This window comes from Hypanus sabinus, chromosome 3 (assembly GCF_030144855.1).
Source record: "Hypanus sabinus isolate sHypSab1 chromosome 3, sHypSab1.hap1, whole genome shotgun sequence".
Lineage (NCBI taxonomy): Eukaryota > Metazoa > Chordata > Chondrichthyes > Myliobatiformes > Dasyatidae > Hypanus > Hypanus sabinus.
This window is the reverse complement of record NC_082708.1, coordinates 11660137-11685376: the sequence shown is the minus strand read 5'-3', so window position 1 is coordinate 11685376 and position 25240 is coordinate 11660137. Positions and strand designations below refer to the sequence as shown.

Genomic DNA, 25240 nt, shown 5'->3' with positions numbered 1-25240 from the left:
CTTTACCACAGACTCAACTTGTAAATTAACCTTCTGGGAGTCTAGCATGGGGACTCCCAAATCTCTCTGCACCTCTGATGTTTGAATTTTCTCCCCATTTTAATAATAGTCTGCACTATTGTTCCTTTTACCAAAGTGCGCTATCATACATTTCCCAACACTGCATTCTATCTGCCACTCTGTTGCCCATTCTTCCAATTTGTCTTAAGTCCAGCTGCAATTGCATTGCTTCCTCAGCACTACCTACCCCTCCACCTATCTTCATATCATCTGCAAACTTTGCTACAAAGCCGTCAATTCCATTATCCAAATCATTGACAAGAAATGTGAAAAGTAGCAGTTCCAATACTGACCCCTGACGAACACCGGCAACCCCTGCTGGTCACTGGCAACCAACTAGAAAGGGCCCCTTTTATTCCCACTCGCTGCATCTTGCCTGTCAGCCATTCTGCTATCCAAGCCAGTATTTTTACTGCAACGCCATAGGAGTTTATCTTGTTAAGTAGCCTCATGTGTGGCACCTTATCAAGCACCTTCTGAAAATCAAAGTAAATGACCTCCACTGCCTCTCCTTTGTAGTTGATCTGCACAGAAAGTATGCAAGACAAACTTTTCATTGTACATGTGACAATAGTAAACCAATTCAATTCTAATTTGAATATTTGATCAATGTTGCTTTAACAAACAACGTCTCCTGTAGATATAACCGATGGTGGGGAGGGATATGCTCGTAACTTGTTGGGCTGAGTCCAATACTTCTCCAGGCCATCACATTTCCTGTGTTTTCAATAAGATATAGGAACAGAATTAAGCCATTCGGACCATTGTCTGCTCGGCCCTTCGTTTGAGGCTGATTTATTTTCCTTCTCAGCCTGCCTTCTCCCCATAATCTTTGACACCCTTGCTAATTAATGCCTATCAACCTCTGCTTTATAAATACCCAATGACTTGGCTTCCCCAATGAATTTGTGGCATCCATCATACGTGGCAGGCATTTTATAATGTGCTCTTCTTCTACAGCAATTCAGACCATCCATTCCTGCTCTTCATGTCCTACCTACAAGTCCATACAGCATTGTATGCCACCCCAGAGTTTCACGGGAAAAGCAAGCATGGTTTGTATGGGGACTGCGTGGAGGAGATGGACTGGAGTGTAGGTAGGTGTTCTGAACCATTCTGTATTCTGCTAGTTTGTGCTGCTTTGCTAATAAATCATTTGGATTGTGTTTGTTTTATCCAAAGAATGGTTTAAATTTAAGCATGGTGGTTGATTGTAATATAGAACGTTCTGAACGTTAAAAGGCCTGGACAGATTAGATATGGCAAAGTTATTTCCCATGGTAGGGGAGTCTAGGACAAGAGGGCACGACTTAAGGATTGAAGGACGTCCATAAGAACAGAGATGCGGAGAAATTACTTTAGCCAGAGGGTGATGAATCTGTGGAACTTGTTGCCACGGGCGGCAGTGGAGGCCAAGTCATTGGGTGTATTTAAGGCAGAGATTGATCGGTATCTGAGTAGTCAGGGCATCAAAGGTTATGGTGAGAAGGCAGGGGAGTGGGACTAAATGGGAGAATGTATCGGCTCGTGATAAAATGGTGGAGCAGACTCGATGGGCCGAATGGCCAACTTCTGATCCTTTGTCTTTTGGTCATAATCATATAAAACATAGAGCATTCTAGCATAGTACAGGCCCTTCAGCCCATGATGTCGTACCAATCATTTAACTTCAAAATTAATCTCATCCTTCTCACCACACAGCCCTCCATTTTCTTTCATCCATGTGCTTATCTAAGAGTCTCTTAAATGCCCTAATGCCTTTCCCAACACCCCTGGCAGATGGTTCCATGTACCCGCCTCTCTCTGTGTAAAAATAAAACTCACCTCTGACATCTCGCTCTGCTTTCCTCCAATCTCTTTGAGAGTATTTTCTCATGTTTTGGCCATTGCATCCCAGGGAGAAAAGTGCTGGCTCTCCACTCTATCAATACCTCTTTTCATTTGCACACCTCCAACAAATCTTTTGCTTCAAAGAGAAAAGCTCCAGCTTGCTCAGCCTTTCCTCATAAGGCACATTCTCTAATCGAGGAAGCATCCCGATGAAAGGATGTTAAGATATTCAGCGGTAGAGTTAATGAATCTGTCAGTATTTTCCTGCAGTGCAGTAGGCCATCTCAAGGAAAGGCTGCTCAGATGACAATTCAAGTCCTGTTCACATGAAGTCTATCATACGGGCAACTGTCTGAAAAATATCACACGATCCAATTCACACCACCACTCCTCTGACATCCCTCCTGTACCTTCCTCCAATTATGCTCCCTTATATTAGTCGTTTCCACCTGGGAAACGGGCACTGGCTTTCCAATCTACCAATGCTTCATATTATTTCAAGTGAAAAGTTCAAATTAAACTTATTATCAAGACACATATATGTCACCATATACAAACCTGTGATTCATTTATGGACATTCTTAATAAATCCAATAACCATTATAGAATCAATGAAAGACTGTACCAACAGGGTGGATGACCAGTGAGCAAGTATAACATTAAAGAAAAAAAGTAATAAAAATAATAAATTAATAATGAATAAATATTGAGAGCATGTGATGAAGCGTCCTTGAAAGTGAGTCCATTGGTTGTGAGAACAGCTCAGTGAAGGGGTGAGTGAAGTTATCCCCTCTGGGTTTAAGACCCTGATGGTTAAGGGGTGATTACTGTTCCTCAACCTGGTAGTGTCAGTCAAGAAGCTCCCGTACCTTCTTCCTAATGGCAGCAGTGGGGAAAGAGCGTGACCTGGGTGTTGGGGGCCCCTGATGATGGATGCTGCTTTCCTGTGACAGTGGTGAGGATGATTTTACGTATGACAGACTGGGCCGTATCCACTACCTTTTGTTGGATTTGCCATTCAAGGGCGTTGGTGTTCCCATGCCAGGCAGTGATGCAGCCATTCTGTCAAGTCACCTCTCATCCTCATCGCTCCTAAGCTCACTCAGTCTTTCCTCATAAGAAATGTTCTCTATTCCAGGCAAAATCCTGGTAAACCTCCAGTGCATTCTGCCTAAACTTACACATCCATTCTATAATCTGCAAACAGACAGGAAGTCACAAGACCATAACGAGAGAGATTGTGAAGTCAAGAATCCATCTTATTACACTGGGAATTACATTCAATAGTCTTAAAACAAAGTTATTGAGTCTGCTGGCACATGATTTCAGGCTTTTTTTAAACATTTTTCCCAATAGGAGGCAGGATAAAAGAGGATTCCCTGGTGGATGGATCTTTGCTCACATTGGCTGCTTCACCAAGGCCCTGGGAAATGTCATCAAATCCATAGAGGGGAGGTTGGTTTCCAAAGCGTGCTGACCTGTATCCATAAGTTTCTTAAGATCCTAAAACACAGGAGCAGAATTAGGTCATTCTCCTTCATCATTCCATCATGGCTTATTTGTTTTCCCTCCCAACCCCACTCTTCTACACTCTCCCTGTAACCTTTGGCACCCTTGCTAATCGAGAACCTGTTAACCTCTGCTTTAAATATACCCAATAACTTGGCCTCCATAGCCACTGAAGGCAATGAATTCAATGGATTCACTGCCTTTAGCTAAAGAATTTCCTCCTTATTTCTGTTTTTATTCTGAGGCTGTGCCCTCTGGTCCTAGACTCCCTCAGTATAAGGAACATCCTCTCTGCGTCAACTCTATCTAGGTCTTTCAATATTTGATAGGTGTCAATGAAATCCCCCCCTACAGTCTTCTAAACTTCAGCGAGTAAAGCCCAAGAGCCATCAAACGCTCCTCGTTTTGTTAACCCTTTCATTCCTGGGATCATTCTCCTACACCTCCTCTGGGTCCTCTCCATTGCCAGCACATCCTTTCTTAAATAAGGGACCCAAAACTGCCCACAATACTCCAAGTGCGGTGTGGCCAATGCCTTGTAAAGCCTCAACTTGTGGTTGACCAATGCACTGAAAGTTGTTAAATTAGATCATGCTCCCGAGCCGTATCTGTGTGTTCCGATGAGAACGAAAGTTCAGCTCCACAGAATACGTGACATCAAGATCTCTGCTTTTAATCAAAGTCTCCTCAGCAGCAAGGGAATGTATTTGTGTCATTTGCTGAGCAATTGGTTTGAACCAGCCACTTTGTACGTGTAAGGCCTCAAAATCAATTTTTCTCAAGAGTGGCATACAGCAGTGAAACGCATACAGAACATGATCTGTCCAGAATGGACCTCTTATGTCTAAAGTTTATCTCTGTACAAAATAAAATCAGATGGTTACTTTTCAGCTAGATGTTACTTGAGAGGTTGAAATCACGAGAAACAGTTACAAATGTTTTAATAAGCTGGAGTTGATAAAGTTCCAGTGTTCAAGTGGTATATTCATAGGTTGCACACATGAGAAAATTATGCAGATGCTGGAAATCCAGTGTAACACGCACAGGATGCTGCAGGGACCCAGGCAGCATCTATGAAAATGAAAAAGTAGTCAACATTCAGGGTCGAGACCCTTCATCAGGACTGGAAAGGACGGGGAGGAGTCAGAGTAAGAAGGTGGGGGAGGGGAGGATGAAGTACAAGGTCGTAGGTGAAAGATGAAACCGGGGAAGGGGGAAGGGTGAAGTGAAGAGCTGAGAAGCTGATTGGTGGGAAAGATAAAGGGCTGATATGAGAGGACAGAAGACCATGGAAGAAAGGGAACAGGGAGAAGCACCAGGGGAGGGTGATGGGCAGGCAAGGGGATAAGGTGAGAGGGGGAAGCAGGAATGTGGAATGGTGAAGGCAATGGGGGGACAATCACCAGAAGTTCAAGAAATCGATGTCATGCCATCAGGTTGGAGGCGACCCAGATGGAATACAAGATGTTGCTCCTCCTAACTGAATGTGGCCTCATCGTGGCAGTGGAGGATTGACATGTCAGAATAGGAATGGGAAGTAGGAATGAAATGGCTGGCCATCGGGAGATCCTGCTTTTCTGACAGAGTGGAGGTGCTCGGCGAAGCAGTCTCCCAATCGACGTCGGGGTCTCACCAACATACATGATGTAAGATTGGAAGCACCAGATACAGTGGATGACTCCAACAGACTCGCTGGTGAAGTGTCACCTCACCTGGAAGATCTGTTTAGAGCCCTGAATGGTAGTGAGGGAGGAGGTGTAGGGGCAGTTGAGGCACTTGTTCCGCTTGCAAGGATAAGTGCCGGGAGGAAGATCAATGGGGAGGGACGAATGGACAAGGAAGTCACATAGGCTCATCTATTTTTGTGCAACTAATCCACCTCATCAGTTGGGCTTGGACTGTAAAATGCAATCCTCACTTCCTCTTCCAAAAAAGAGCTATGCAGAGATTTATTCAGTGGTTAAGAGTTGAGTTGGTTAAAGCACTCAACATTTAGTGATTTTCCCTTTTAATTGCTAAGAGAAAGTGGTGGTTCATATAGGTTTCAAATTCTGATTCCTATTCCTTTATTTATCATATCTACATCAGAATATGCAGCGAAATATGTCATTTGCATTAACAGCCAACGCAACCTTAGAATGGGCTGGGGGCAGCCTACAACTGGTGACACACATTTCAGTACCAACATAACAAAACATGAGAAAATCTGTTGATGTAAGAAATCCAAAGCAGCAGACACAAAATGCTGGAGGAATTCAGCAGGTCAGGCAGCATCTGTGGAAAAGAGTAAACAGTCGATGTTTCGGGCCGAGACCTTTTTTTTCCAGGGCTGAAGGGAAGATTTAAACTTCAAGGTAGGCATCCCTTGAGGAGGCTTCACAGTGGAGTGGTAAATCACAAACACAGGGAAATCTCCAGATGCTGGAAATTCGAAGCAACACACAAAATACTGGAGCAACTCGGCAGGTCAGGCAGTATCCAATGAAAAGAGTGAATAGGTAATATTGTAGGCAGGTTTATCAATTAGCCTGAGTCACCATAAGATATAGGAGCGGAATTAGGCCATTTGGCCCATCAAGTCTGCTACATCATTTCATCACGGCTGATCCATTTTCCCTCTTAGCCCCGATCTCCTGCCTTCTCCCTGGAACCCTTCATGCCCTGACCAGTCAAGAATCTATCAATCTCTGCCTTAAATATACCCAAAAACTTGGCTTCCACAGCCGACTGCAGCAATGAATTCCACAAATTCACCACTCTCTGTCTAAAGAAATTCCTCCTCATCTCCGTTTTAAATGGAAGTCCCTCTATTCTGAGACTTAGACACCCCACCATGGGAAAAATACTCTCCACGTACACTCTATCAAGGCCTTTCGACATTCGATAGGTTTCAGTGAGGTCCCCAAAGCAGGGATGTTGTGAAGAAGTGAGACATTGAAACCAGGTTATGAACTTCTTAAAAGAGCTGGCACAGTGTAATGGGGGAAGGTATCAGAGGATAATAGGAATCCAAGTTGGGAAATTACTCACTGAAAGCCAAAAATTTTATGGAACACACATATAAAAGACTCTTCAAAACTATTCTGCTTGGGCAGATTTTGATGTCTGTAAGATATAGGAGCAGAATTAGGCCAGTCAGCCCATCGATTCCATCATGGCTGATTTATTATCCCTCTAAACCCCATTCACCTGCCTTCTCCCCGTAACCTTTGACACTCTTAATAATCCAGAACCAATCAACGTCTGCTTTAACCTCTGTCAACAAAGTGACAGAGTGGTTGGTGTGTGGAATGCACTGCCTGGGTCAGTGGTGGAGGCAGATACACTGGTGAAATTTAAGAGACTACTAGACAGGTATATGGAGGAATTTGAGATGGAGGGTTATATGGGAGGCAGGGTTTAAGGGTCAGCACAACATTGTGGGTCGAATGGCCCGTACTGTGCTGTGTTGTTCTTTGTTCTTTTAACTTTCAGCGAAGAACTTCATTCCCAGTATCTTTTATAAAAAAAAACATATTTTTGTGTTTGGTATTCAAGTTGATTACTATGGACCTATAGTACTGTGCAAAAGTCTTGACTGCATATATACAGCTAGTGTGCCTAAGACCTTTGCACAGTACTGTAGTAATTTTATATATTGCTTTGTACTGCTGTCACAGAAAAAGAACAAATTTCATGACACATGTGAGTGATGATAAACTGATTCTAATAAGTGTCTCTAATGGACTGATAGTGGGAAGGGGGCAGGGAGAGGGGAATCATGGCTGGGAAAAGGGGAAGGGAGATGGAAGCACCAGAGAGACATTCTGTAATGATCTATAAACCAGTTGTTTGGAATCTATTTACCTATAATTACCTTGCTTGGAGCCTTCAGACACCCACCTCTCCCCCCTCCCCACCACTGCCCCGGCACTCCTTCTCTGCCACCTGTCCCTCACCCTCCCACAAGACTCCATCCTCACCATCCCCAACATCCTTTGCTCCTGCCAGATTTCCGCTCCACGTTGACAATTACAGTACTGCGTCAAAGTGTTAAGCACCTTAGCTGTATATATGTGCCTAAGGCTTTTGCACAGTATTGTACATGCCCAGAGTATAAATGTCATGGAAATTAGCCTTTTTGCATCAGCAGCCCAGCATGTTACAAACAGGACAAATGCAAGTTGACATAAACTTAAATGAACATAAATTATACATAACTTAAAATGGTAAATTGGTTTATTATTGTCACATGTACTGACGTACAGTGAAAAAGTTTGTTTTGCATTCTGTCCATACAGATCACTTCATTACAACAGTGCATTGAGGTGGTATAAAGAAAAGCAATAACAGAATGCAGAATAAAGTCTTAACAATTACAGTGAAAGTACAGAAAGACAGAATCAGAACCGGGTAGACTGTGAAGTCAGGAGGAGTTTGTCTTATCATACTAGGGTTTGTGAATAAAACATGCAAGAGTTGCTTAACAACTGCCACAACCCTTTACTTCCATTGCAAACATAGCAAAAGCAGTCGCCTTACACTGATGTCATTACGACAGACACCATCTCTTAAAGTGAGCACAACATGATGGTGTTTGTGAATTATGTCTCTACTCTGAACCCTACACAATGCCCCCCCTCGCCCAGAATGCACCAAAACCAGCATTGTGAGTCTGTCTGGAGCTTGTTTGAGCCGCCAGGCTCGGGTCCAATATGCTTTGGTGCCAATAAACATCTGGTGCCAACTGATAGGGGTGCACTGACAGATGTCGAGATGCAAGGGGTATGGTAGTGTAAACATCCAGATCTTGCTGGGCTGCTTTAAGGCGACCCAGAGGTCTGACGTGAATTGGGAACCACGGTCGGAAAAAATATCAGGTGGGGTGACCAAACTGAGTGACCCAGATGCTTCCAGTCTGAAGGCACTTTGGAGGCCAGGGTGACCGGTCAAGACATTACACAAGAGTGAAAGCCTTGCTTCCCCGAATTTGAGGCCAGCCAACTGAAAAGAGCTTGTTTGCTGTTGTGAAATCTCTGGTCATGTCTATCGACCACTCAAGAATGCAATTAAGGAAGCTGCCTCTAAGGGCACTATACAAGGGGAGCATAAGTTCAGCAGCTTGCGAGATGAAACGATGATAGAAATCCACCATCCCTAAAAACTCCTGCAGTGTGGGGCAGTAGAAATCCATAATAGCGGCTTCTTTTGAGGGCAGGGTGTTGCATCTTCTGCACAGATGTGGCCAAGGAAGTCAATGGTTGACAACCCAAAATGGCATTTAGCAGAATTAATAATCAGCCCATGTTGACTAAAGAGCTTGAAAAATGTGCAGAGATGCGATAAGTGTTCTGTTTCAGATAGACTGGCAACAAGGGCATTGTCAAAGTAAATGCATTCATTAGTTGCTGGAAAGTCTATGCCGCATTTTTAAGCCTGAATGGCATGTGCAGAAACTCAAATAGGCCAAGCAGGGTTCTACCAGCAGTTTTGGCAACCCCGATGGTAAAGGTAGCCCCTGACTAACTCCACTTTAAAACAATTATCTTTCTTGCTTATTTATTTATTATTATGATTTTGTTTGTTTTTTCTCTTTATGTATTTGCACGGTTTGTTGCCTTTTGCACACCGGTTGTTTCTTTGTATCTACTGTGAATGCCCATGAGAAAATGAATCTCAGGGTGGGACATGGTTACATATATGTACTTTGATGATAAATTTACTTTGAATTAGGCCACTTTAAGAGTAAGTTTCTTCTAGGAGTGAACTTTGCGTAGAAAAAATAGTTGATCAAATACTCAATTTAAGGCACCGTTGTGGAGTGGATGTGGAGAGGATGTTTTCTACAGTGGGTGAGTCTTGGACCAGAGGGCGCAGCCTCAGGATAGAGGGGCATCACTTTAGAACAAAGAGGAAGAGAAGTTTCTTTAGCCAGTGAGTAGCAAATCTGGGGAATTTGTTGCTATGGCTGGGCGTTGGAGGCTAAGCCATTGAGCATATTTAAAACTGAGGTTGATAGGTTGTTGATTAAAAAGGGTGTCAAATGTTATGGGAAGAAGGCAAGAGATTGGGGTTGAGAGGGATAATAAATTAGCCATGTTCGAATGGTGGAGCAAACTCACTGGGCTGATTATCTTATTTCTTATGGCTTTTCACACTGTGGAGTTGCATGAGATAGATCTGTCACTGTTGAACCCAGCACCATTGAGGCATCATAGTAGTGCAGAGACCAGAGTTGTCCCTCACAACTCCATCAAACCAGGATCGATCCTGACAACATGTGCTCGGCAGGCCAGGCAGTATCTATGGAAAAAAGTCTTCCTTAGTCTTCCTTATCTCCAACTCAAGCTGCAAGTTAACCTCCAGAGAATCCTGTGGACGGATTCCAAGTCCCCTCTGCTGATTTCCAAATTTACACCCCATTTTAAAAATAGTCCATGTCTTTATTCCTTCCACTGAAGAGTGTGACCATCCACTTCCATACACTGCATTCCACCTGCAGCTGTAGCTCCTTCCAGTTAGAGAAGATTAAACGGACCCTTTAATGAGAGGCTCTTTACTTAGTGAGCATTTTGTTATTTCAGTCCGTACTAAGCCGTGCTTCTTCTGACCCAATACCTTTTAAAGATTATTAAATTCAGCAGGAAACTACAACTTAGACGAAGTGGAAATACTGAGTAAATAACCTCTTCTGCCCAGGATGCACAGAATGCTTAATGGGCTGTGGCATCAACTTTACAATGGCTCTTAAAAGAAATGGTTGATTAACACTTTTTTAATGGTTTTCTGATTTTAAGAGTGTGTGCTTCATTTCTAAAGGGGGGAAATGCACTCCAATATTCTGTCTCTAGTCATGGACTTGGGTGGCAGGGTGCAGATATGCCTCTACCAAAGGACTGTAAGACATAGGAGCAGAATTAGGCCATTTGGCCCAGCAAGTCTGCTCCCTAAAGGAGGTTTAAGGCACTCCATAACCTGCAGGTCACCCCTAGGCAAGCTGTAGCACCTACTTAGCCCCCACCCCCCAAAATCAGGGTCACGTGAAGCCATGGGAGCAGGAGGTGGATGGTCATATGAGCAGCTGGTGCATATCACAAGTCCTGCTTGTGTGACCACTGACACCAGGCAAACAATCTCTGAAGAGTATTGATAATAGCTGAGGTCACCCGTCTTGAAAGGAAGCTGCCCAGAAGAAGGCAATGGTAAACCATTTCTGTAGTAAAATTTACCAAGAATAATCTTGGTCATGGAAAGACCATGATGGCCCACATCATATGACATGGCACATAAGAAATGAACGAACGAATGATGAACTAATCTGGGAGCTAGAATGTGGTTTAAAAAATGACATGAAATACACTCAGTAGCCACTTTATTAAGTAGCCCCTGTACCTAATAAAGTGGACACTGAGTGTATGTTCGTGGTCTACTGCTGCTGAAGCCCATCCACTTCAAGGTTTGACATGTTGCACATTCAGAGATGGTCTTCACTGTTGTGAGACATGCTTATCTGAGTTACTTCATCTTCTTATCAGCTTGAACCAGCCCACCTCTCTCGTTAACAGGGTGTTTTCACCCAAAGAACTGCCACTCCCTGGATGTTTATTTCTGATTTTTTGCACCATTTTCTGTAAACTCTGGAGACTGTTGTGTGTGAAAATCCCAGAAGATCAGCAGTTTCTGAGATACTCACACCACTCCACCTGACACCAACAATCAGTCCATGGTCAAAGTCACATTTCTTTCCCATTCGGATGTTTGGTCTGAACAATAAACTGAACCACTTGCTTGTTACTGCAGATATCTAATTAGCCACTCATTAGCAGCAACCCAATGCATGAAAGCATGCAGACATGGTCAACAGTTGTTCGGCAGACTAAACATAAAAATGAGGAAGAAATCTGACCTAAGTGACTTTGACCGTGGAATGATAGTTGCTGCTAGATGGGAAAGCTACTGATCTCCTGGGATTTTCACACATCACAGTCTCAGTTTACAGAGAATGGTGAGAAAAACAAGAAACGAGCAGCAGTTCTGTGGGCGAAAATGCCTTGTTAATGAGAAGGGTCAGAGGAGAAATGGCCAACCTGGTTTAAGCTGACACGAAGGTGACAATAACTCAAATAACCATATGTTACCACAGTGAAAACCATCTCTGGACACACAACATGTCAAACCTTGAAGTGAATGGGCTGCCACAGCAGAAGACCACAAACGTGCACACAGTAACCAATTTATTAGGTTCAGGAGGCATTAATAAAGTGGCCACTGACTGTCGATCTTTGAGTTGTATGTCAGTGGCGGGCAAACTATTAGAAAGTACTCTTGGATACTGGATTTGCATTTTACTCTTGTTAATTCTTTAATGTTCTTCTTAATCAACAGTTTATTAAGAAGGCAAATGGAATGTTGGCCTTCATTACTAGAGGGATTGAATTTAAGAGCAGGGAGGTTATGCTGCAACTGTATAGGGTACTGGTGAGGCCACACCCGGTGTGCTGTGTGCAGTTCAGGTCTCCTTACTTGAGAAAGGATCTACTGGCTTTGGAGGCATAGAGGAGGTTCATCAGGTTGATTCCAGGGATGAAGGGGTTAACCTATGAGAAGAGATTGAGTCGCCTGGGACTATATCCTCTGGAGTTCAGAAGAATGAGAGGGGGTCTTATAGAAACATACAAAATTTTGAAAGGGGTAGATAAGATAGAAGTAGGAAAGTTGTTTCCATTGGTAGGTGAGACTAGAACTAGGGGACATTGTCTCAAGATTCAGGGGAGAAGATTTAGGACAGAGATAGGGAGTGGTGAATCTGTTGTGTTCTCTGCCCAGGGAAGCAGTTGAGGCTTCTTCACTAAGGATATTTAAGATACAATTAGATAAGTTTTTACATAGTAAGGGAATTAATGGTTATGGGGGAAAAGGCAGGTAGGTGGAGCTTAGTTTATGCACAGATCAGCCATGATCTTGTTGAATGATGGGGCAGGCTCAATGGGCTGGATGGCCTACTCCTGCTCCTATTTCTTATGTTCTTATGTAATTCAGAATAACTGCATGTTGTTGCTTTGTCGCAAGGCCTATATCTAATCTTCAAGTGGTAATACTGGAGTAGATAAGCTGCCCATTATCTCTGCTATTATAACTAACCAGCAGTAACAACACTCTGAAGACACTCATTACCTGTGAACATACAGCTGAAGAAATTAGAGATAAATTAGATCTGTCTTCAAAGTTCAAAGTAAATGGACTGGGCTGTATCCACTACATTTTGTAAGCTTTTCCACCCACTCCTTGGTGTTTCTAACCCAGGCCGTGATGCAACTAGTCAATGTACTCTCCACCACACGTCTGTAGAAGTTTGTCAAAGTTTTAGATGATATGCCGACTCTTAACAAACTTCCAACAAAGTAGGAGCACTGCCATGCTTTCTGTATAATGGCACTTACATCCTGGACCCAGGACAGTTCCACTGAAATAATAACAGTGAGGAATTTAAAGTTGTTGACCCTCTCTACTGCTCTCTACTGATTCCCTGAGAAGAACTGGCTCATGGACATCCGGCAAGAGATTGTTGCTATGGCACCACTCAGCCAGATTTTCAATTTCCCTCCTATATCCTATTTCATCATCACCTTTGGTTTGGCCAATGACAGTGGTTTCATCAGTAAACTTAAATATGACACTGGAGCTGTGTTATTAGTATTATAGTCATAATTATAAAGTAGTTGAGCAGGGGGCTAAGCACACAGCCTTGTGGTGCACTCAAGCTGCTGTAAATTGTAGAGAAGATGTTGTTGCCATTCCAAACTGGGGCCTACAAATGAGGAAATGGAGGATCCAATTGCACAAGGAGGTGTTGAGACCTAGGGCGTGGAACTTATTGATTAGTTTTGAAGGGATGATAGTATTGAATGCCGAGCTGCAGTCAATAAGGAGCATCCTGATCTATGCATCTTCAAAGTAAACTAGTTAGCAAAGAACATGTATGTCACCATATACAACCCTGAAATTCATTTTCTTGCAGTAAATCCATAAAATAATATCCAAAGAATAATAACATTAACAGAATCAGTGGTACTAACTTGGGCATTCAACCAAAGCTCAATGGTGTAGCATATTCCATTCAAGGGCATCGGTGTTTTGATACCAGACTGAGATGCAATCACTCAATATACTCTTCTCTATACATCCTCTGAAATGATAACACCAAGGAATTTAAAGTTGCTGACCCTCTTCATCTCTGATCCTCCAGTGAGGACTGGCTCATGGACCTCTAATTTCCTCCTCCTGAAGTCAATGATCAGCTCCTTGGTCTTGCTGACATTGAGTAAGGGGTTGTTGTTTACTGTCCAGATGTTGCAGAGTTGTATAAAGAGCCCTGTTGTGGCCCTGTTGCTCTAGTGGGCAAATTGGAGCTGATCCAAGTTGTTTCTCAAGAAGGAGTTGAAATGTTTCATCATCAACCTCTCAAAGTATTTCATTACAGTGAGTGTAAGTGCTACTGGACAATAGTAGTTGAGTCAGGTTACCGCATTCTTCATAGGCACTGGTATAATTGAAGCCTGCTTTAAACAGGTGGGTACTTCAGACTGCCAAAGCGAGACATTAAAGATATGAGTGAACAGCCCCGCCAGTTGATCAGGACTGGTCTTTAGTACTCAGCCAGGTACCCTGTCTGGGCAGGATGTTTTCTGTTTGTGTGCCTTCTTGAAGTATATTCTCAGGTTGGCCTCAGAGGTTGGCTGTGAGAGTTCATGAAGTTACTTCCATATTTTAACAAAGTGAGCATAAAAAGCATTGAGCTCATCTGGGAGTGAAACCGTGTTAACACCTGTCACTTGGCTTCACTCTGTAGGAGATGATAGCATTCAGGCCTAGCCACAGTTGTCAAGCATCCTTCAGTGATTTAAGTTTGGTCTTGAATTGCCACTACACCTGTGAAATGGCTTTCCAGAGACCATACCTCGACCTCCTTTATTTTTCTTGGTTGCTAGACCTGAATGCCACTGATCTGGACCTCAGCAGTCTGTGGACCTCCTTCTTCATCTAGGGCTTCTGCTTTGAGAAGATTCTTAATGATTTTGTTGGGACACACTTGACTACGACTCTTTATATGAAATCCGTGACAATCACAGCTATTCATTCTGACGCTGTGATGAGTTCCTGAACACAGTCCCGTCCACTGACTTGAAGCAGCCCCACAGCCATCCCTCTGCCTCCCACAATCACCCCTTTGTTGACCTTATCACTGTCCCTATTCCTTGTTATTGTCCTTATTCCTTGGAGTTCAGGAAAATGAAGGGTGACTTGACTGAAACATGCAAGATCCTTAGGAGGCAGTGAGTCATAGACCAGTGAGTCTTACTTGGGTGATGGGTGAATTATTGAATAAGATTCTTAGAAACAGGATTTGCAAGCATTTGGAGAAACATAGTCTGATTAAGGACAGTCAGCATGGCTTTGTGAAGGGTATGTCATGCCTCATGAGCCTGCTCGAATTCTTTGAGGAATTGACAAAGCACGTTGAAGGTAGAGCAGTGAATGTGGTGTATATGGATTTTAATGGACCGCCCAGGGTGGCACAGTAGCATAATCTGACATAACATTACTGCAGCACCTGGGTTCAGTCTCCACTGCTGTCTGTAAGGAGTTTGTACATTCTCCCCATGATCACATTGGTTTCCTCTGGGTGTTCAGCTTTCCTCCCATGGTCCAAAGGTGTACAGGTTGGGGTTAGTGAGTTGTGGGCATGCTGTGTTGGCATCAGAAGTGTGGCAACACTTGTGGGCTGTCCTCAGCACATCCTCGGACTGTGTTGGTCGACGATTCAAGCAGCACATTTCACTATATGCGTGTTTCGATGTATATGTGACAAATAGAGCTGATCTTAATCTAATGAGCAACATTAAATAAAAGTATTCTGATAATTGTGATCAACTTTCTGACTGTACCATATTTTGCTCTACAGTTTGAACTCTTAGATCAGGGTCACCAACCTGGGGTTCACAGACCGCTCAGTTAATGGTTGGGGTTAAAAGTTGGGAATCCCTGACTTGGATTGACAACACAACTTGAAAGGAGTCATATTTGACCACCCAGGGTTCCCTCCGGTGCTCCGCTTTCCTCCCACATTTCAAAGACGTAAAGGTTAATTGGTTCCATGGGTGTAGTTGGGTGTCCTGGGATCGTTGGGCCTGGAAAGCCTGTTAACTTGCTGTATCTCCAAATAAATAGCTAATACAAGAGGGCACAGTTTTAAGGTGATTGGAAGAAAGTATAGGGGGATGTCAGGTAGATTTTACACAGACTCTTAGAAAGGCGATGGGGCAAATACATGCTTGATAGAGCTCTTTAGAAAAGCATATAATTCAGATAATGGTAGTAGAATCATTTCAAACATGTATAAGGGGATGTTAAATGTTAAAACACATTCGACTTCATACATTAAAACAAAATGGGAGAAGTAAGGAGGGATAATTATATCTGAGGAAGAATGGGCAATAATATGGAGATATCAATGGAAGTGTACCAGTTCAAAAAATGGAGGGAATTTGGATGGAAAAACTTGATAAGATATTTTATTACACCCTCTCAGAAATCCCATTATGATAGTAACCTCCCCGTTTGCTGGAAAAATTGTGGAAATCAAAATGCAAATCATTATCATATTTTTTGGGACTGCCCTGTTATCAAAAACTATTGGAGGGGGATACACAATGCCCTACAAGACATCTTTAAATGCGAAATACCCTTGGAGAGTAAGACCATATATTTTGGATATATAGCTCAAGAATGGTTGAAAAGAGATAAATATTTAATGAATATACTGTTGGTGGCTGGTAAAAAGACTCTTACTAGGAAATGGTTATCACAGGAGAGCCCAACTTTAAATACATGGATGGAAATTACAATGGACGTTTACAAAATGGAGAAGATAACAGCATCTGTTAACCATAAGCTGGAACAATTTGATTCATACTGGGAAAAATGGGTTAACTACATAATGCCTCAGAAGCCTGATTTTATTCTCACAAATCAATGATTCTGTTGTAAAAAAAAAAGATCATTCCCTACTTGTACATAGTTCTTTCCTTTTGCTTGTTTTTTTCTCTCCACTCTTTTCTATAAGTGTATACCTCAGATAAGTACTTTGTGGAGATTTGTGATATATATGATTTTATGATATATATGTACAATGTCTGAAGTACATCTTATGGAAATGTTTGTTTGATGATGAACTTCAATACAAAAATAAATTATAAAAGAAAGGCGATGGATGAAAGAAAAATGGAGGGCTATGTGCAAGGGAAGGGTTAGATCGATCTAGCTCTAGGTTAGAAGGTCGGTAGGGTACTGTGGAGTGAAAGGCCTGAAGTTCTACTGTTCACTTTACTCAGTACCTGCTGGACCCAATAAAGTGATCACTAAGTGCATGTTCATGGTCTTCTGCTGTTGTAGTCCATCTACTTCAAGGTTCTACATGTGTGTTCAGACATGCTGTTCTGCACTTAACTGTTGTATCATGTGTTTGTTGAGTTACTGTCACCTTCCTGTCGGTTTGAACCAGTCTGGCCATTCTCCTCTGACCTCTCTCATTAACAAGGCGTTTTTGCCCACAGAACTGCCACTCGCTGGATGTCCAAACAACACACACAAAATGCTGGCGGAACTCAGCAGGCCAGGCAGCTTCTATGGAAAGAAGTATAGTTGATGATCCGGGACTAAAGAAAAAAGAAGAGCAGTTTGTGTGTGTGTTGCTTGGATTTCCAGCATCTACAGATTTTCTCTTCTTTCTGACTCACTGGAGATTTTTTTTGGTTTTTGCATTATTTTCTGTAAATTCTGAAGACTGTTATGTTTGAAATTCCCAAGAAATCAGCAGTTTCTGAGATAGTCAGCCATCCCACCTGGCACCAACAGTCATTCAACGGTCACTTAGATCACATTTCTTCCTCATACTAATGTTTGATCTAAGCAACAACTGAATCTCTTGACCATGTCTGCATGCTTTTGTGCATTGAGTTGCTGCCACATGATTGGCTGATTTGATATTTGCCACTAAGTGTGTGAAGAAATAGAAAAGAAACTTCCACAGTGTTGAAGATGGGGTGAAAGAGCCCATTACCTGTGGTGCACCAACTTCTGAGATGTGTGTTAATTTACGTTCTTTGTCATTACAGGACAAATCCTGGCTTCATTGGAAAGGCTCGGTCTTAGTGAACAGACTCTGGTCTATTTCACTTCAGACCAAGGGGCCCATGTTGAAGAGGTTTCGGACAGAGGGGAGATGCATGGAGGGTGGAATGGCATCTACAAGGGTAAGTGGACATCGCTGTGATATGGCAAGTAGTAACCCAGAATGCATATCTATTCATAATTTCTGATGTCCTACCAGAATATGCGTTGTCAACGCATTTTCACGTTGTGTTCTTTGACTTGGAATGATTCATAAACACGAGATTCTGTAGATTCTAAAAATCTTGAGCGAAATACACAAAATGCTGGAGGAACTCAGCAAGTCAGGCAGCAACCATGGAGGGTAATAAGGAATTGACAGTTTGGACCCAGACTCTTCTCATTCCCTTCCTTCTGAGGTCCACTGTCCTCCTCTATCTGATTCCTTCTTGTACATCCTTTAATTTACCACTTGTCATCTCCCAGCTTCTTGCCTCATCCCTCCTCCCTCTCTACCTAAACATGAGAGGGCCTTTGGATGTTCTCCCTCTGACTGGAAATACGGATCCATTATTCTTTGGAAGTAGTGTCACAGGTAGATAGGATTGTAAAGAAAACTTTTGGCCCATTGTCCTTGGCGCTATCAAAAGCATGTGACAGTTCTTTAGTAGTTAAGCTAAGAAATCCGGCTAAAAACAAGCACTAAGAATACCTTTCTTAGGTCATTTATGTTAAGTTATCACCACAAACAGTGAAAGGCTGAGCGATGGTGAGGCAAGTTCAGGGTATAAGCCGAGATGGTGTGTTGTAGAATCATTGCAGATAGAGTTCCAATGCCTGTACGACTGGCCGAAAACCAAGGCAAAATGAGAAATCGGGCCCAGGCAGAGGAGATTCGACCGCCCTGGTGCGAAGTTGGATCACTCTGAGCACTGAGCTGATTTGAAGAACTTGAGAGCAGCTTCGGACTGGGTAGTGTAAACTGGGCCCATAGTGAATTGCTGGGTGGCGTGGTCTAGGCTCGGAGCCTTTCGCTCCATCAGGTCCCAGTGCAAAACACAACTCGCTATTTAGACAATTTAAACGCTGGCCCAGATCGGAGGCAAGAGCTGATTTTGCTTGCTCTCCACGATGTTCACTCCTCTCTCCAGGGCGCTGTCCGTTGTTTGGTCAATTTAAACCAGCTCAGACTGACTGGAAAGACAGGGTGTCGGGATCCAGGATGAGAGCCATTCACTGCGATGTTTCCTTCTCTCTCCTTGGCACTGAGGATATGAAGACTGCCCTGGCTGCTGTGCTCTGTGCCCACTAATATTATTAATTGATAAGCAAAACTTTGGGCCTACTGCGGGCTGTTCCAAGGTTCCGATCTGAGAACTCATTTTTGGTTCAGGATGCTGTTGTTCACTTAAATTGTTTGCATGATTCGTACTTTTTTTCTTGCACATCAGGTGTTGGTCTTCTATTTTTATTTTTATTCTTAAAATGGGTTCTTTTGGATTTCTTCCTTTGTGGCTACCTGTGAGCAAACAAATCTCAAGGTTGTATAATTGTACATTCTTTGATAATAAATGTACCTGAATATATCAGAGCATTGAGTACAGACGTCAAGATGTTATGTTGAATCTGTATAAGATGTTGGTGAGCGCAAGTTTGGAGTATTGTTCTTACTTGGAGCAGTTCTGGTCACCTACCTACAGGAAAAATATCAATAAGATCAAAACAGTACGAGAAAATTTACAAGGGACTTGAGAGCCTGAGCTATAGGGAAAGTTTGAATAGGTTAGGACTTTATTCCCTGGAGCATAGAAGAATGAGGGGAGATTTGATATACATAATTATGAGCAGTATAGATATAGTAAATGTAAGCAGGCTTTTTCCAATCAGCTTGGGTGAGACTCGAACTGGAAGTGAAAGGTGAAGGGGAAGGGTACATGAGAGGGAATGTCTTCACTCAGAGATTGCTGAGAGTGCAGAAAGAGCTTCCAGTAGAAATGGTGTGGTTTCAGTTGCAACATTTAAGAGAAGTTTGGGGTGGGAGTGGTATGGAGGGCTATGGTCCAGATGTGGGTCAAAGGAACTAAGCATAATAACAACTAGACATGAACTGAATGGGCTGATAAGCCGGTTTCAATGCTGTAATGCTCCATGACTGTACCAAATGGAGTTCCCTCAATTGCTCCAGTATCTTCCTGCTTCCCAAAGATGTATTGCTTGAATTTCCTTGTGTTAAGTATTGGTAATTGTTTTTTTTCCCCTACATTGGGGCCAGCACGTAAGTGACATTACAAAGGAAGCATGGGTAGTGCTTCTACTTTCTTAGAAGTTTGTGAAGATTTGGAATGTCATCTAAAACTTTAAAAAACTTCTACAGATGTGTAGAAGAGAATATATTGACTGGTTGTATCACAGCCTGGAGTATGGGAACACCAATTCCCTGTATGGAAAAGCCTGCAAAAAGTAGTGGGTACAGCTCAGACAATCATGGGTAAAGCCCTCCCCACCATTGAGCACATCTACATGGAGCATTGTCGCAGGAGAGTTGCATCCATCGTCAAGGACTCCCACTATTCAGACCATGCTCTCTTCTCACTGCTGCCATCAGGAAGAAGGTACAGGAGCCTCTGGACCCACACCACCAGGTTCAGGAACAGTTATTACCCCTCCACCATTAGGCTCTTGAACCAGTGAGGATAACTTCACTCACCCCATCACTGAGCTGCTCCCTCAACCAATGGACTCACTTTCAAGTACTCTTCATTTCATGGTCTGAATATTTATTGCTTATTTATTTATTCTTTTTTTCTTTTTGTATTTGCACAGTTTATTGTCTTTTGCGCATTCATTCTTTTGTGTTTCTAATATTTACCATGAGTGCTCACAAGAAAATAACTCTCAGTTGTAAATGTGACACACTGCACTTGGGAGTGATTGGCCCTCCACTGGTCAAGGTTGACCATGGATTTTGCTGTCTGCGTTGTTGGTGCATCGCCGTCTGTGGCTGATGAGACCGGCATCAGAATGGCAGTCTGTTACAAAGGTCGCATGTATAAGCGGTCTCAGCTCTGCTAGGGGTACAGCATTCCTTTCTCCGGGCTCGTTTGTCTTATGCCACTTTCAGCAATTTTTCCTCACCTGACTTAACTTGTTGTCTCTGGGTGCTTCTACATTTGGCTGCAAATTCCTGCCAGGACTCAATGTTGATGTCCGGTGCCTTTGTGTCCCGCTCGTGGACATCCTTGTAGCGCAGTTGTGGGCAGGCAGTGGTTATTTTGCCTGAAGCAGCTCACTGTAGGGGATGCCTTTTGGGATATGGCCATCCTGCATGTGACAGACGTGGCCCAGCCAGTGCAGCCGCCCACTGCCTAAGCAGCAGGTACACTCTAGAGAGGCCTGTACGAGAGAAACCCTCAGCATTGGATACTCTGTCTCTCCAGGAGGTACCCAAGGTGCGATGAACGCACCTTGAATGGAAGGTGTTGAGTCTTTGCTCCTGCTTAGCACATGTTGTCCAGGTCTCGGTCCTGCCCAGCAGTGAACTGGTGACACAAGTGTTGTACACTGCCATCTTTGTTTTGACCGAGAGTTTGGAGTTCTCCCGGACTCGTGTGATCTGGCAGGCAAAAGTTGTTGCAGCCTTCCCAATGTACTTGTCAATTTCTGTGTCCAAGGAGATGTTGTCACAGGTGATGAACCCCTGTTTGTAGTTATCAGTGGCAATGACTGGTGATGCCTCCACATCTTGTCTCAGGACTTTAGTCTTTTTCAGGCTGATAATCAGACCAAATTCCTTGCAGACTTGGGAGAAGTGATCCATCAGGCTCTGGAGGGGCTGTGGAGTGTGGGTTCTGACTGCTGCATCATCGGCAAACAGCACGTCTCTGGTCGTGGTCCTGCGCAGTTTGGTTTTGGCTCTTTGGTGGGCAAGGTTAAAAAGCCTGCAATCTGATCTAGCATGGAGCTAGATCCCCTCCGTTACAGTGCCAAATGTGTGCCTCAGGAGGAGGGCAAAGAAGATCCCGAAGTGCGCTGGGGCAAGAACACAGCCCTGCTTGATGCCACCTGTAATGTCTAGGGGCTCTGAAGAGCTGCTGTTATACTGCACTGTTCCCTTCCTGTTGCTGTGGAAGGATTTCATTATGCTCTGTAGTCTTGATGGGCAGCCTACCTTAAGGAGGATCTGAAAGAGCCCATCTCTGTTGACCAAGACAAACGCCCTGGTGAGATCAATAAGTGCAACGCAGAGGGGCTTTTTATGTTCTCTGCACTTCTCCTGGAGTTGGTGGAAAGAGAAAATCATGTCCATAGTTGACCTTCCAACATAGAAGCCTCTGTGACTCCCATTCAGCCAACTTCTGTAGGTGGATTTAGAAGACTCGGGAGGAGACTTCACCAACAAATTCAAGAGGGTGATACACCTGTAGTTGTCACAGTCGCTTCGCTAACCTTTGTCTTTGTAGGGAGTAATGATCATGGCTCCCTTCATGTCCTGTGGTACAGCTCCTTCCTGCCAGCACTGATAGAAGACTTCATGCAGCAGCTATAGCAGTGTCGTCATGCCATGTTTGATCAGATTTTGGGGAGCCAAGATGTCATTGTCTGGTGCCTTCCCTGCGGCGAAGCTACCGATGGCCTTGCTGAGCTCCTCCAGGACAAGATGATGAAAGACATTGATGGTGTGGATAGTCAGAGGCTTGTTCCCAGGAATGAAATGGTTAATACAAGAGGGCACAGTTTTAAGGTGCTTGGAAGTGGGTACAGAGGAGGTAAGTTTTTTACGCAGAGAGTGGTAAGTGAGTGGAATGGGCTGCCAGCAACAGTGGTGGAGGTAGATACAATAGGGTCTTTTAGGAGACTCCTGGATAGGTACATGGAACTTAGAAAAATAGAGGGCTATGGGTAACCTGAGGTAATTTCTGAAGTAAGTACATGTTCAGCACAGCATTGTAAGCCTGTTTTGTGCTGTAGGTTTTCTATGTTCTAAGGAAATCTGCAGATGCTGGAAACCCAAGCGACATGCACCAAATGCTGGAGGAACTGGGCAGGCCAGGCAGCAGAAGTTCCCTTTCCTCTGTGACAGGGTTTCCACTCTGCTGGGCACCCAGTTCTTCCTCAGAGGACTTGCAAACTGCTCCAGCAGGTCTGGGTGAGACGCCTTGCTGACATCAGTGTGGGGGTTCCCTTCTTGTGTAATGTTGTGTTGCCGTCTGATCTTGCAACCCAACAGAGAGCGGTTGCGTCGCAGTCTGTGTTGTGATAGGAATATGTGATAAGCACACTGCAGGGGAGGGAGAGCCAGTGTCTGGAGCGAGCGTGTCTCCAGGAATCCCGTGTTGAAACTTGGTCTGAGGTATGAGTTGGAGATTACATAGATCATGGTAGGTGCAGAACTCCAGTAATTGCTGTCTGCTCTCGTTCATCTTGCCCACACCAAAGTGACTGAGGCAGGAGGGCCATGAATCATGATCTGCACCCACTCTGGCATTGAAGTCATCCAGCAGAACGAGATGTTCTTCTCAAACTATTTCTTGTTTAAGTTTAGAAAAAATTAGAAGTACTATTTTTGATTCATCAATTAAATTTGAAGAAACTTGGGGACCGTTCATTCGACACTTTCATATGAATTAATTTGACTTCTTCCAGACCTTTACTCTTATTATTCTTGTTCTGGTATGGAGTTCCGGAGTTTTTGACACTATCATATACATATAAACTATTATTACTGCCCATGTTAGTTTAGGTTTATTTTTTTTATTATTTCCTTAAATATACATTTTTTCTTATATTTTATACTTTTTTTTTCTTTTGATGATTATTTTTAATCTTTTCATGTATAATCAATATAGATTAGATTGATTATTGTATAATCCTTTTTTGCTGATAGTTTAATAAGATATTGTTATCTTGTTACTAATTTAATTTCAAATCTATTGTATTCATAACCTATTTAATATAATATTATGTTATGTTTTTTTAAAAAAAACTAATAAAAAGATTGAAAAAGAAAGAGATGTTCTTTGCAGGAGAAATTCCTGACGGTGGCTGCAAGACTCTCGTGAAACTCATCACTTGCCTCAAATTTGGAGCACAGTGTGGAAGTGTACACACTGTCAACACTACCTTCAGTAGTGTACTTTGAGGCAAGAGTAAGAAGTCGCTCAGATCCAGTGCCACCTGGTTCCACCATCTTCATCAATGTGTTCCTCACTGCAAGGCCTACTCCATGCTCTCTGGGATCGTCCCTTGCCTGTAAAAGGTATAGAGTTCTCCTTTAATTTGCCCAAGTCAACCAGACGTGCCTCCTGAAGGGTAGCTATGTCAGTGTGAAGTATTTTGAGCTCCTCATTTGTTGCAGCTGCTTTCCTGACATCTTGGAGGTTATCAGAGAGGCCAGTCAACATTGTCCAAGTATTCCAACATCCCAGTTTTAGAGTTGGTCTCTTTCTCTGTGTTGTCTTGCCTGGTGGAGTATTTTCAATCAGTTCGGAAAATACCCAATCCCTGTAATCCAATGAAGAAAGCAGACTGTGATGGGACAGTATGTTTTCGACTGGGGGCTGCCCAGTTTAAGGTGGCCAGTGGCTGTCCAGTGACAACCAGGAATCTCTCCCACCATCGGAAACAAACCCTGGCACCATGTTCTACATCAGTTGAGTGGAGTGGCTTGTAATTGTCGACTGCTGCTTCCTGTATCGTGTCAAGACCATGAGGCAAAGCTGGAATGTAATGTCCTGAATCGTGTTGATGCTGCAAGGTGAAGTCAAAACTCAAGCCAGTACAGAAGACGGGGCAGTACGATATGAAGAGGAAGCTGTTGCCCATGCAGCAGGATACCCCTTTGCACACAACTGATTAAACCCAAGCAAAGGCAGAGACTAATACAGTCTGGCACCAGCAGCGTCACAGGAGTGACCAGTTAGCATTGAACTCAACGTTGGATTGCCTTAGAGATTCCACCTTCAGTCCTGAAGCCTTACCCACGAGTGGGTATAGCTGCAAGGCAGCAGAGGTTCGAGATGAGAGATTTCCTTTTCCTCAATGAGCTGCCTACCATAACTGGCAAGCCCCGTCTACCCAAAGCGATTGGTTTTAAGGCACCAATAACCCTCCTTTGCCCCTTTTCCAGTCAGTAGAAATGCTTCCACCAGGCTTAGTAGCTAAGTCACACATGAAAGCCAGGAGCTGGGCTTGCTTGCCACAGGCTATTTGAGATGCGGGCCGTAGGGAGCATTTAACTGGTAGTGGGAACTTATCCCCACTGCCACCCCTAATTATAACAACTTCAAGATACCTGGCATATATGTACTTTGATAATAAAAAGTCCTTCAAATTTTGAACTTTATGAATTATCCCTAGAGTGGGCTGGTGACCGGAGAATAAGGGCTGAGTTGATAGCCATCTGAGAGAAACTAGGTTACAGGGAAATAAAAAAGGGGCTGGGACTGATGGAAATGTTCTGAAAACAGGTGTGGGCTCAATGAGATGAATGGTTTCCTTCGAAATCACAAGGAAATACAGGATCGGCAGAGTAGTGTAGCACTTAACACAATGCAGTGTTCGATAGCTGCCACTATCTGTAAGGAACTTTTACGTTCTAGCCCGGAATAAAGCTCTGTGCTGTCCAGTCTCTTCCCATAACTCAGTCATTTGAGTCGTGGCTCCAGCCTTGAAAATCCTTTTTGCGCTCTGTACA

General features: G+C 43.4%; 1 protein-coding gene across 1 annotated transcript in view; it reads left to right on the top strand.

The window, feature by feature from the left end:
- The window catches only part of LOC132391052 (steryl-sulfatase-like), an 85480-nt gene that overhangs the window by 43197 nt on the left and 17043 nt on the right, over positions 1-25240 (top strand). The window contains exons 6-7 of the mRNA XM_059963746.1: positions 1021-1157; positions 17553-17690. Of these exons, the coding sequence (XP_059819729.1) occupies positions 1021-1157; positions 17553-17690 (275 nt within the window). The remainder of the gene's footprint in view (positions 1-1020; positions 1158-17552; positions 17691-25240) is intronic.